Raw genomic sequence first — 13,343 nt, forward strand, 5'->3', positions numbered from 1 at the left:
GTGTCCTGATAACGAGGTTTCCCACAAAATTTGCATATATTCCGTGTCTCATCCGCTCTCTAGTAGATCATGCAGTTGTCAATACATACATCTATCACTTCATACGGTAGTTGAAGACCTGCAACAAGTTTCTGAACCTCGTAGTATGAACCCGGTGCAAGGTTATCCTCAGGTAGAATACCTTTGACAAAATCAGTAATCGCATCCATACATTCTTCAGCCAAATTATAGTCTGTCTTAATACCCATTAATCTAGTTGCAGATGATAAGACTGAATGACCATCTCTACAATTTTGATACAAAGGTTGTTTTCCTGCATCCAACATGTCAAAAAATCTCCTAGACTCGGGGTTTGGTTCTTCCCCTCTATAATGATCATGTACCATCTGCTCAGTACCTACACCATAATCTATATCTGTTCTAGATTCTTCTAACCTAATATCAGGCTGAGGTTCACTAACAGGCTGAGGTTCGCTAGTACTACCATATTCATAACCAGTTTCCCCATGAAGGTACCAAACTTTATAATTACGTGAAAACCCTTTCATATACAAATGAGTCCAAACATCAAATTCTTTTATAACCTTATTATTATTGCAAGAAGAGCAGGGACATCTTAACATACCACTTTTTGCATCCGGTTGCTGTTGAACAAGCCTCATGAATTCTCCAATCCCTTGAACGTATTCTTCCGTAAGCAAATTGGTGTTCGGATCCAAATGAGGTTTATCCATCCACGAACGATAATAAACTTCTGAAGACATGATTTTCACGGAATTGTTATGACTAAAGAGAATGAAGAGAGAATGAAGTGTGAATGAGTTGAATGAGGAGGGGTTGTATTTATAGGAAATTGCTTACGGACCTCCGACGACTTTCCGACGAAATTCCGACGGATGTAAAGAAGTCCGTCGGAATTCCGTCGGAATTGTCCAATCCCAAACGGCTATACAACGGTCATATGTATTTGTCGGCAACGGTCACATGGTTCGTCGGAATTCCGTCGGAAAATACCGATGGAATTCCGACGACTTTGCTGTTAATCGGAATGTCGTCGGAATTTCGTCGGAATATACCGACGAACTTCCGACGACTACAACGGTTACATTTTTTATCGGAATGTCGTCGAAAAGTCGTCGGAAAATTCCGACGAACCGTATGTCGTCGGAATTCCGTCGGAAATGGCCGACGGAATTCCGACGACTTCATTTTTTTGGATTTGGTCGGAAATTTGTCAGTATTCCGTCGCAAATGTTCGCAAATGTCCGACGACCTTGGTGTCCGTCGGAAGATCCGTCGGAATTCGGTGTGTTTTCTTGTAGTGACATACCGTAAAACTCAATTGGTTTTATAACTCGATGGCAGTAAGTCGAATTATTGAGTATTTTCTCTCCAACTCAAGAATGCATAAATTGCGTCATCAAAATGACTTTTACTGAACCCATTCACTTTGTCCTAAATAATTAGTCATACGAAATTTATAAAAACTTTTTCCTACGTTCAACAGTTTATTTCGACTAAAATTGTTGCTCTTTATACCCCTTAGTTTTTAAATTATAGCTAAAAGAATTACCATGATGTTTTCTTATGTTTATATTTTCATGCAAAAGGTTTAGTTATTCAAGATGGATTCTTACACAACTTCGAATCCAACAAGATAAATAGATTTCTGGAATCTCCTTCAAATCCAGTTATATATGATACGCGGACTTGACTACATTGACAAATATTTTGAAAATGTGATATACACACAACCTGTAACAAATATTTTGGTTATATATGAGAAATATGATTCTAGAATCGATTTGTCATAACTTTTGATGAAGTTTGTATTATTTTCTGTTAATTTTTGCAAGAGGGTCTATAAGTCTAAAAAAGTGATTACAAGGCATGGGCAGATGCTGTGGAGAAAGTGAACAAGTCTCTTGTTTGGCCCGAAAATGGTGTGATATGGAAAGCTCTTTAATGAGTTTTTCACTTTAAATTTTTATTTGAGACTCTTGTTATTTCTATTTCTTTTGAAAATAAATAGACAAAGTTAAGTGATTTTTTTTTTGCTTGAAGGAATTATAGTTAGTATCCAACTATCCATGCATGTACACATTATGCATGAATTTCAGCCGTATACACGAGACAAGGTTGTTTTAAAACATGCGCCTACAAATTGATTATTTTTTGTGCTTTGGAAGCATTTGATTTCTGTTTTTTATTTTATTTTAGAACATCGCATCATCTAAGTAAATCTCTCACGATCTTTTCTCCATATATATATATCAATATCAATATCAATGTCATCTTCCAAAACATATATTGTCAATCTAGACATTATATATTGAAATGTTGCTAATTCTTTCATCCAATCTGAACCAAAATCTAAAAAACTTAGGTAAATATATAGGTAAGATGATAAACAAAAAGTGAGAAACCTATACATAATTATGCATTTTATAATTTGTGTGTTTAGCAATAACCTTGTTTATTTTGTGGGATTTTAAGGCTAGTCCGAATCCGCAATGGGGATCAATTTTTTTTTAAAAAAAATTCCACATGTTTTAAGTCCCAGCAATAAAAATCCGAAGGTCCCAAACCATGTTTATATCTACATGCCGCATAACCTTTTGGGTTTAGCCCTAATTCACGTGCCTAGCCAGGACTTATCTGTGGATTAGTAACCGTCTCTATTAGAGCTTCTCTATTGGACTGGTAGAAACTCATATGCTATGTCAACAATTTTTTGAAATAATAATTTAAAAAATTGAGAGTGAACAACAAAAAATTTCTTAAGTTTCTGTGAACATGTGATTTTCTACTTGTTGGTTCAGACTTTCAAAATATTAAATTTAATCAAATAATTAAGGTTTATTAAAATATTAATATTTAATATCTTAGATATTCATTTGGAGAACTTTGCTCTTACGTTAAAATCAAATAATGGTAACTGTCGGATTTTTGTTTCTAATCCAGTGTGTATATATTTGGGTAATTATCGGCAGCTTACATGTTTAGAGGCCGATACAAGCCGAAGCCCAAAAGATTGTCATTCAATTCAAAAATATGGGCCGCTCAAAACTCTAATTTTTTAATTAACCAAACTGATATATTGTTTCTATGCCAAATGTAATGTTTTGAAATCTTTTTCTGTATGATAAAAAATATATGAAACATAATACTGTTTTCATATTGATTTTCTTTAATTATGCTAAATAATTTATAAAATTTTATATGCATATATAATTGTCGTTAATTCATGCCAAAAATAAACAATACATTGAATTTTTTTTTTAAATGCATAAAATCTTAAACAAACTTTTTTCATAAAGAAAACTAAAAACTAAACAGCATACAATAAACATAGAAAAATATGCAACCGCAGAAAAACATATAATACTGAGACTGGTGACTAGTGCTTTGCTAATGCCAATCCAGGTGATAATCCCTAACCAAATCAACATTTATCCTAAATTTAAATTATTCTGGATTGCTGTTTAATTATTACTAAAATTCTGCTATTATTCTTTTTAAAGACTTCCTAAAACTAGTTCTACATTTCGAAATTAGAGAAAAAGTAGAAACCCCATGAACAAAGCAACAATTACCAACCCTAAAGTCAGATCAACATAGCTTGACCCTATACCTTAACATTAAACCGATTAAACCGGGTTCCAAACCGGACAATATCATCTCCTATCTTTCCTTATTAACAAAAAGCCACCCAGAAAATTCCAAACCCTCTCTCTCTCTCTCTCACCTCCGTCTCTGCGCGCATGATCGCAATAGTGTTCCACTATCCGCCGCCCGTGACTCTAATGGTCCGTGACTGTAATCCATTTTCATTTTCAATTAATTAGTTTCCATAAACACACACACACACCTATACATATATATATAAACACATCCTTATCCAATGCCTTCGTCGAAACCACTCCACCATCCTCTCTTCTCCTCCGCCAAATCTCACCGGAGAAAACTCCCAATCCGCTGCTTCTGCCTCCTAATCGCCGCCATGTCCTCCATCCTCATCCTCCTCATCTCTCTCTTCCTCCTCGCCTCCCCATCTTCCTCCGCCGCTCAGATCCGTCTCGCCTGCAAGGCCACTCGCTACCCAGACCAATGCGTCACTTCCCTATCCGAACCGGGCCGGGTCCCTCCGGATCCGAGCCCGTCTCAGATCATCCACTCAGCGATCTCGGCCTCTTCCCAAACCCTCGAAACCGCCCAGTCGAAAGTGAAGTCTATCCTGGACGCGTCCGCAGGGAATCTCGACCGCACCAACGCCGCGAACACGTGCCTCCAGCTGCTCTCTTACTCCGAGCGACGCACCCGATCGACGGATCAGGCCCTGACACGTGGCGAAATGAAAAACGCTCGCGCTTGGCTGAGCGCTGCGCTCGTGTACCAGTACGACACGTGGTCGGCCCTCAAGTACGTCAACGACACTAAACAAGTCGGCCAAACGATGTCGTTTGTGGACGGGCTTATCCACGTCACCAGCAACGCGCTGAGCATGATGTCGTCGTACGATAATTTCGGAGACAACGTCGCGTCGTGGACTCCTCCGAGGACGGAGCGTGACGGGTTTTGGGAGAAGACTGGGCCGGGCCTGGGCTCGGAGGCTAATTTGGGCTTCCCCTCCGGTTTAAAAGAAGACGCTACGGTTTGTAAAACCGGGAAATGCGGTTACAAGACGGTTCAGGAGGCCGTTAACGCGGCGCCAGAAGATAACGGAGCGGTTAAGTTCGTTATAAAGATCAGCGAAGGAGTGTACGAGGAGACCGTTAGAGTTCCGTTTGAGAAAAGAAACGTTGTCTTTATTGGAGACGGTATGGGCAAAACGGTCATTACGGGATCGTTGAACGCCGGTATGCCTGGGATCACCACGTACAACACTGCCACTGTCGGTGAGTATAAACTTAGTTTTAATGTTAAAGCAATTTTTTTTCTTATTCCGGGCCTAATCTTGTCTCTCTGGGCCCGAATTAAAACCAGATCGATCCGATGGTTGAACCGGTCGTATATCTGGATTCGGTTTATAATTGTTTTGGTTATGAACCATTCCCTTAGTCGGATTGAATATCAAAATTATTAAACTCGATAAAAAAACATTTAAAAACCAAAAACCCATAAACCAGCCATATAAACAATAAACTAATTTATATTTATCATGTTTTATATTTGGTATTTATTTATATTTTAATTATGTATCATATTTATTAACATTATTTTAAATTTATATATTAAAAATATATTGAAACAACATGGTTAAACTATATTAAACCATAACTATGAGACCGATAATTATTCGGTTCAGCTTTTGGTCCGGTTTTAAAAACATTGGTAATATTAGTTTTGCGGTAAAGCAACTTGTAACATGTTTGGTTTGATTGAGTTACATGTTTGGTTTTGATAGGAGTGGTAGGAGATGGGTTCATGGCACGTGATCTAACGTTCCAGAACACAGCGGGACCAGACGCTCACCAAGCTGTAGCCTTTAGATCCGACAGTGATTTTTCTCTGCTCGAGAACTGTGAGTTTCTTGGGAACCAAGACACACTCTACGCACATGGACTTCGTCAGTTCTACAAAAAATGTCGTATCCAAGGAAACGTCGACTTCATCTTCGGAAACTCAGCTTCTGTGTTTCAAGACTGCGAGATCCTAATCGCGCCGCGTCAACTTAAACCCGAGAAGGGCGAGAAAAACGCCGTGACTGCCCAAGGGAGAGTGGACCCGTCACAGTCAACGGGGTTCGTGTTCTTGAACTGTTTGATAAACGGAACAGAGGAGTACATGAAGCTGTATAAAGCTAAGCCCAAAGTGCATAAGAACTACTTGGGGAGGCCTTGGAAAGAGTTCTCTAGGACTGTGTTTATAGGCTGTGATTTAGAGGCTTTGATTATTCCTGATGGGTGGTTACCGTGGACCGGGGAGTTCGCGCTCAAGACTCTGTATTATGGTGAATCTAAGAACACGGGTCAGGGAGCTGATAGGTCTAAAAGGGTTTCATGGAGCAGTGAGATTCCGGACGAGCATGTTCGTGTGTACTCGGTGGCTAACTTTATTCAAGCCGATGAGTGGGCGATGTCTGGTTGAATCATGTTAAGACTAAAAAAAGTGTTATAAGGAGAAAACCACCTCATTGTACCTTAGTTGAGATAGTTTGTAAAATAAAAAATCCAAACTTTTGCATTTGTATTAGTTAATACTTAATATCAATTGAAATTTCAGATCTTTAGGAGTAATAATTGATGGTAAACCAAAAAAAAGAAAAGTTTTGAACTTTGGGAGGAAACACCTTTTTTGGCTTGTCATTGAATGTAGCTATCAAAGTTTTAGCGTGTGTTGAAGTAAAATCATAAATGAGTATGGAGGAGAATCTCTAGTTGCAAGCAGGGTATATAGCGTCTGATGCTTTTTTGCTTGACGTTAAAGCAAACTTTGTTTCCCAAAAGTTTTCAACGAAGTAGACATCATCATCATCATTTCAATGTTTTGAGAGCTGGCCTTAAAAGTAAGAAGAGTGTAGGTAGCAGAAACAGGTAAAGGGCAGGTAAAACCGTTTCAAAGAAGGTAGATATCAATAGTAAAGTTAATTTGGACTTTAGTCCTTTAGGGTTCTTTCTAAGTGGTTCACCTAAAGACATGTAAGTGGGGTAGGTTGCCATGCATTAGGCACATAATTCTATTGTTTTGGTTGATCATAGGACCACACATTAAGAGATTAGTGGTCACAACTCTAACCTACTCTTGTAGAGACTAGAGAGAAGCTTTTACTGTTGGGCAAAGAAAAAGCTTCAGTAGACCGGTTGATGCAATGCTACATTTAAAATGTTCAGAACTTAATATAAAAGCTTATTTTATTATTTACCACTGTGAAAAACATACTGATTGGTAACCTTGCGGAATGGCGGACCGACATTTCACATTAGTAATAATTTGAACGATCAACGAAAATTGCGGAATAAAAAAAAACGAAGAAATGTAAAGCTTCATTAGGTGAAAAAGTGATTATTAGTAAATTGTTTAAAAAATTAACACTTTCATATTAAAATTATATGATAATACCGTTAATTTTTTTTAAATAAATAACAATTAATTTTTAATGATAAATTGTTATGTTATAAATAAAGTACAATAATTTGTTCTATAGTATTATAAAATGTCAATTTATTATTAAAACATGTTAAAATAAGCTAAAAATAATAATAAGAACTAAGTATTTTTAACAAATTTTAGTTATTTTCACATTAGTAATAATTAGTTTAGTTATTGTTATTTGTTTTTTCTTTAACAAAGTAAATACCATATAAAATATTTTAATCCACTTAATATGTATTTCATTATTTTTTTCCAATCAGAGCCAGTACTATGGCAAATAATGGATCACAGACATTACTTTGAGACAAGACCAAGATATTTGGTGGATAGAAGAAGGAGATTTCTTTTTCCACATTATAGCTCGGAATCAGAATTTTTCTCCTCTTTATGTGGAGCAAACTACTTCATGAGGCGGGATTTTGCCTATGGGTCCAACGGCACTCGTTATGGACCTTATGGTCGTTGGGCTGTTGCTGGATTCGATTGCCTAAGCTCCTCTCTGTCAATAAATCTTCCCAAAGTACATGACTACTAAGTTCACCAGTATTCTTTTAACAACATTATTATCTTGTGTAGATCATTAATGTAACAGAAGCAACAATGCAGAAGAAACACGTTTTACTCGATGAAGACCATTTGAACAGCATCACCAACTCGTTTGCGTGTACACAGCATTCTTGTGTATCCACCATCTCTATCTCTATAACAAAATGGTATTTATCCCAATGACTACACAAAGCGCTTAGGCTATAACAGTAACAACGATGACTAAAGAACTGGAGAATTCACTTGTATCGATATGCCAATTCTGTGAAAAATCTTGTAAAGAACCAGCTGCTCGCCTGGCTGCATCGAGTGAGCCTTAATTAAAGTTTTACTGAGAGTGAGAAGAACTTAGTATGTCTCAAAATCCACATCTTCTGTACAGTATATAGCAGCACCCAATTACGTTTCAATCCAATTTGTTTAAATAAGGTAATGACTGCGTTATTACAAATCATAAGTTACAACCACAAGTTTCAGAGATTTTTTTTTATTGTTTTTAGTTGTTCATTTTGTTAACCAATATAATGATAAACTCATAGGAGTATAAATTTTTTAAATCTTATTTGGCCAATGTCTACAAGAACATAAAAAAGAAGTTAAAATTTTCATTTTGAAACCAAACAAAAGTTCTGCCAAAGAAGTTGTAATTAGTCTATCACTAACTTCATAATTAAGAATGATTAAAGGCCATGATTAAACTCTCCAACGGCCATACAATTCGGATCTGTACCCTTTTCAATTGGCCGGTAAATTGCATCAAAATAAAATAAAAAAACTATCGATCCAGAGACTCTAGTCAAACTGTCTGAACTGAAAGATCATAGGAAGTGATGAGTAGGATACGCATGTTCATAACCATTGTAGTCATAGTAAAGCCTTTCCCCTTTCGAGATATCCCTTGTAGCCACTATAAGAACTCGCACCTCTCCATTTATGCTATACCTCACGCATTTACAGTTCTGCATCTTCTTACCATACCTGCAACCATCAGTAAAAGGTTGTATAAACTTTTGTCAAAAAAAAAAAAAACCTAAAAAGATATTTTGCTTACCTATTGTGATTGTTGATGCCACTGACGAAGCGAGATATGTTTCCATACTTGTCAGGGCAAATAACAAGAGACTGCGATGGATCTTCAGACAGAAGGAGAGTCATGATGCTGTCACAATCGTCTTTTGCTCGGTTCTTTAAGTAATCAACATCTCCTGCGTATTCAGCTATCAATGTGAGGTCCTTAATTGGACCATCTGCTTCAACTGTGAAACTGTCAAAAAAAAAAACAATGTTTATAAAACTTTAAGGGAAGATTTGATCGAATGAATCTGTTAGTACCCTTGAAACTGATCTTCTACGACAACAAGAGGAGGGTACCCTCCTACTCGGTGCATCGCTCGACATTGTTCCAGTGTCTCAATATCTTCTTTGGGAAGCACCTGCACCCCACCTATCTCGAACATGGATTGATTAGCGGAACGAGGAGCCATCCCGGGGATGTAAGTCAACTCGTTGCTGTATTTCATTTTCAAGGTTGTTAAAGCAGATGCAAGTGTTCTCAGCTGTGCATCTCTCTGATTAGGATCTTTTGATGGAACAAAAGGTAATAGTCTTCTCCTTCTCTTCGTCAGAGTCAAAGGGCGAGATTTTCTCTTGTGCTTTATTGTCTCTTCTTCATAAAAAAAAAAACGAATATTGATTAACTTCAAAACACTTTAATATTCGGTTTAATCAATGAAGCAGCTAGTTCTCATCAATGCTTTATTAACCCTAAACCTCAAGACACATAAATCCATATTTTCAAGAATATTATAAGCTAAAGTTGAGATCTTTTAAATTCATTATACTGACATACTGTTAATCATGTGAAGCATCTCTTCAGTTTTATCAAAGCTAAGATATTTATCAATGTTCTAAAAATCGATAGGCCGTGGTTATGCGTCTTGTACACAATTACTGTTTAGAGCGGAGTCTAAACCGTTTTTTTTAAAGACTTGGATCAATTTTTTCGTTTGATCTGAAAAATCGTTTCGTTTAGACCCGATTTGCCGCGCTTAAAACCGATTTTTATCACATTACACAACAAAGATGATCAAAACCGATTATTGTTTAGACGGGCGCCTAAACCAATTTTTTTGAATGCGTAGAACATCTTTTAAACAAATCGGTCTGAAATAATCGTTTCGTCTAGACCCGATTTGCCAAGCCTAAACCGATTTTTTAGAACAGTACGCAACAAAAGATGAACAAAACCGTACCTTGACTCAACTCTGGTATCTCTGTTACATCGAATTTCTCAATCCGGAAGAAATGCATAATCTTCCGCTGAGATAAACCTAAACACATCATCGCCCCCGCAAACAGTTGAATACAAGAACACACGAAAGATCGTAACTTTTTTTTTTTTTTTTTTTGCTTAAAAAAAGGACGTAACTTTGACAAAAAAAAAAAAAAAAAAAAGAACACATACATCTTACAGGTAACGGGTCGGAACAATCGACACAAAGCCATTGTCCGATAGGGACACGGACCACGATCGGTCTAAGGCATCGCATATGAAACCCTCTGTCGCATATGTCGCAGAGGAGAAGTTCGTCGCCTCTTTCTCCAGACCCGCATTTCTCGCAGGCCACGTCACCGTAGCGGTCGACGACGTCGCCGCGGGTGACAGTGACGTCACCACCGTCTTGTGCCTGATCAACGACGGGCGCGGTTACGGCCATTATCTCGGCGATTGATCTCATCTTCCTCGGTGGAGATTCGGAGGAGGGCCATCTCCGTGGAGCCTCGGTTCTTCGCGTCGAGGTGGGAGATGAAGCAGCGGAGGGGGAGGAGGAGGTGGCGTTCCACGTGGCCATGATGGGTCTCGAGACGAAGAGACGCCTGAGAATGGGTTTTGATTGGTCCGCGTCACCTGGAGTGTAATTTTTGGGTTCTTCTCCCCCACTTTGTTGTATTTGTTACTGTCCAAAAGTTTCAGACATGGTAAGAAATCAGAATTTACAATTATTAAATGTTTTTGACTATTAAAAGTAGAGAGTATACTACTGACCTGCTACAAGACAAAAATTGAAAGATTTTATTGGCTACTGCGTAGATAATATAGTTTCAATTATGGAAGGATATAAAATGTAATTCATTGTTGTTGAAAAAAATGTAATCCATATACAAAGTTTAAGAAACAAATTTGGAATGATTTTTTTAGAGCACTACTCTTTTATTTGAATGTATTATCTCTTAAATAAGCTTATGTAGATATTGTACAAAAAAACAAATTTATTTAGGGGTTTTAGTGAGAGTTCGATTTATAATGATTGTTAGAACTTTTTAGAATATTGTATTGTCGGTTTATAGATTCTCACATTTTGTACTAAATTCTAGTGTTATTAGTTTGATGATTTTATAATTTTATACAATTTTTTTTTGTTATTCAAAAAGTTTGGATGTTAATGATTCTATAAATATATTAAAATTGATATTATTGGGAGTTGTATTCTTGTTAAAAAAGATTTTTGAGAATGCTACATATATCCTAAGATTTTTAAAATTATTGTACTGATTTATTTGCATAAATTTCACAATATACAGAATTCTCTTCAACTTTTTTCCAAATTAAAAAAAAATCTCTCAACTTTTAAAATTAACAAATTCTATATAAATCTAATTCCCACTAACACCCCCCTTTAGTGATTCTAAATGAGCATATATTGGTTACTATCCTTAAAAAAATACAAGTATCCAATGGCATAAACAACTTTGTAAAATTATCTATACTGATTATCATTGGTTTTTCAGAATTGAAAAAAGGTTAGAAATCAAAGGAAAAAATAGTCTTTTAGATGAGAAAATTCAAACAAAATTTTGGGATCTTTATTTACCATATAAAGTTATCCAATGATAAAAAAATCGAAATATTAACTTTTTTGTTAGAGAAATTTCATTGAGTCTCTACCGATAACAATGTCCTAATTCTTATAAATTATCGGAATATGGAAAATGAAAAATGAGAACATGACTCTGCAGTGCAACATTTAATTTACATGTGCTAAGAGAATGCATTTGAAAGGCGCAGCTTGATGGGAGAACTTTCAGCTATACTCTGAGTAGTAAAGTAGCTTGAACATATATCATGGGCTCATGGCTTGAAGTATCACACGTTATCATTACTTTTGATGTATCAGGCTTAATAATGATAGGTGTTGTGACTCGACCACCAGCTTAGCAATCTTTCAGGCACCATTTTGAATTTTGAGTTCTTTAACTTATATATCTGATAGGAAAACAGACTAATATACCCATAACTTATAAGCCATGCATGGAAACAAATATGAAAAATTGTTCTTAAAAAAAACAAATAAGAAAACTTAATTAAAGACAGCTATTAAGAAGCCTTTCTCCTTGTTTCGGCTCATATAAAGAGCTATAAATTAATCTTCTTAATTTATCTTTAATCAGTAGTCTTCCCAAATGGAGGACCAATTATAAAAATACTAGTACATGACTTCATTAAAAGTATACTATGATTTGTATTCTTCTCGTTCCAATATCCCTAATAGTATATTGTTTAGATTAATAGTATAAGCTTTCTTACTTAACGACCAGTAGTAATCCATGATTCCTTGACAAAAAAAAAAGTAATCCATGATTAATTTGGAATCTTTGGACGTAGGTGCTGTGGGTTCCTTACACATAATAAACATAGGAATATAGCCATAAGTCAACATCTTCCAGTCACCATCCTCTCTATCTCTCTTTCTTGATGCGCCCATATTTCTTGCTATTAACAATTCACAATCTCCACTTTTTCATTCCATCACCTTCAACAGAAACACCCTTTTAAAAATATTATATAATTCCACCAAAAAGCTTTCAACTAAGGAATATTTCCTCCTCCTTCTCGCTCTCATTTTCTCTCATCGGCTCCAACCTTCTAATTTATCAAATGTTTTCTCGAAATCGCAGAACATCAAGAAACAACCAACTCATGAAAACAATCATTATTCTTGGTTTTCTTCTTTTCCTTTCTAGTTGCTGCAATGGAGCAGGAACCACGAACGTATTCAGCACGAGTTCACCACCCAAAGTACAAGATCACAGAAGTGTACAGTTTTGGTGGTTCTTGCCACATCGTTTCCCGGTTCCAGCTTCTGGTCCTTCCAGAAGACACAATGACATTGGTTTAAGTACTACTAGTACTCGATCTTCTCCTTGAAGGTCAAATGATTTTAAAAAATCAATCTCCCTTTTTTGTTGTTGTAAGTTTTTGGTTTAAATTTTGGTTTAAACTGATGTCAATGGGATTTTTAATTTGATTTATTTGTGGGAAATGCTTTGGATACATCAACTTTTTATTTTTAATACTGATACTTCTTAGATCCATTGAATATTTTACACGTGCTTAATTGTAGAGGAGGGGAGAGATGAGGGGTCTTTTTGTAGTTAAACAATTACTGTTCCTTTTGATTTTCCGATAATGAAAGTTCAATTTTAAATTTCATACGACTCGTGTTGTTCTAATCGTGGGTTAATCCGGATTGACGACTGATGGTGATACTGTATCAATATTAGTGATAGTTATTAACGTACAAGTTACAATTAATACAAGTTCCATTTATTAAGATACAATTTCCATTTGTGTCGGATTCGGTGGACTGGCAAAACTGATTGTTGTAACACATAGACTTGGAATATTTTTGTTCGAATCGAAC

At 36.2% G+C, this 13,343-nt stretch overlaps 2 protein-coding genes across 2 annotated transcripts; one reads left to right on the forward strand and one right to left on the reverse strand.

Annotated features, from left to right (window-relative positions):
- Positions 1-3,704: 3,704 nt before the first annotated feature.
- On the forward strand, positions 3,705-6,226 carry LOC106319156 (probable pectinesterase/pectinesterase inhibitor 51). Its single transcript, XM_013757406.1, has 2 exons — positions 3,705-4,898; positions 5,408-6,226. The coding sequence occupies exons 1-2, from the start codon at positions 3,905-3,907 to the stop codon at positions 6,088-6,090; spliced, it is 1,677 nt and encodes a 558-aa protein (XP_013612860.1). The 5' UTR covers positions 3,705-3,904; the 3' UTR covers positions 6,091-6,226.
- Positions 6,227-8,282: 2,056 nt separating this feature from the next.
- On the reverse strand, positions 8,283-10,605 carry LOC106326003 (histone-lysine N-methyltransferase ATXR5-like). The gene is made up of 5 exons (XM_013764048.1): positions 10,106-10,605; positions 9,894-9,971; positions 8,974-9,307; positions 8,693-8,905; positions 8,283-8,619 (listed from the first exon to the last, which is right to left on the reverse strand). The coding sequence occupies exons 1-5, from the start codon at positions 10,491-10,493 to the stop codon at positions 8,460-8,462; spliced, it is 1,173 nt and encodes a 390-aa protein (XP_013619502.1). The 5' UTR covers positions 10,494-10,605; the 3' UTR covers positions 8,283-8,459.
- Positions 10,606-13,343: the final 2,738 nt, after the last annotated feature.

Source organism: Brassica oleracea, chromosome C2, assembly GCF_000695525.1.
Source record: "Brassica oleracea var. oleracea cultivar TO1000 chromosome C2, BOL, whole genome shotgun sequence".
Lineage (NCBI taxonomy): Eukaryota > Viridiplantae > Streptophyta > Magnoliopsida > Brassicales > Brassicaceae > Brassica > Brassica oleracea.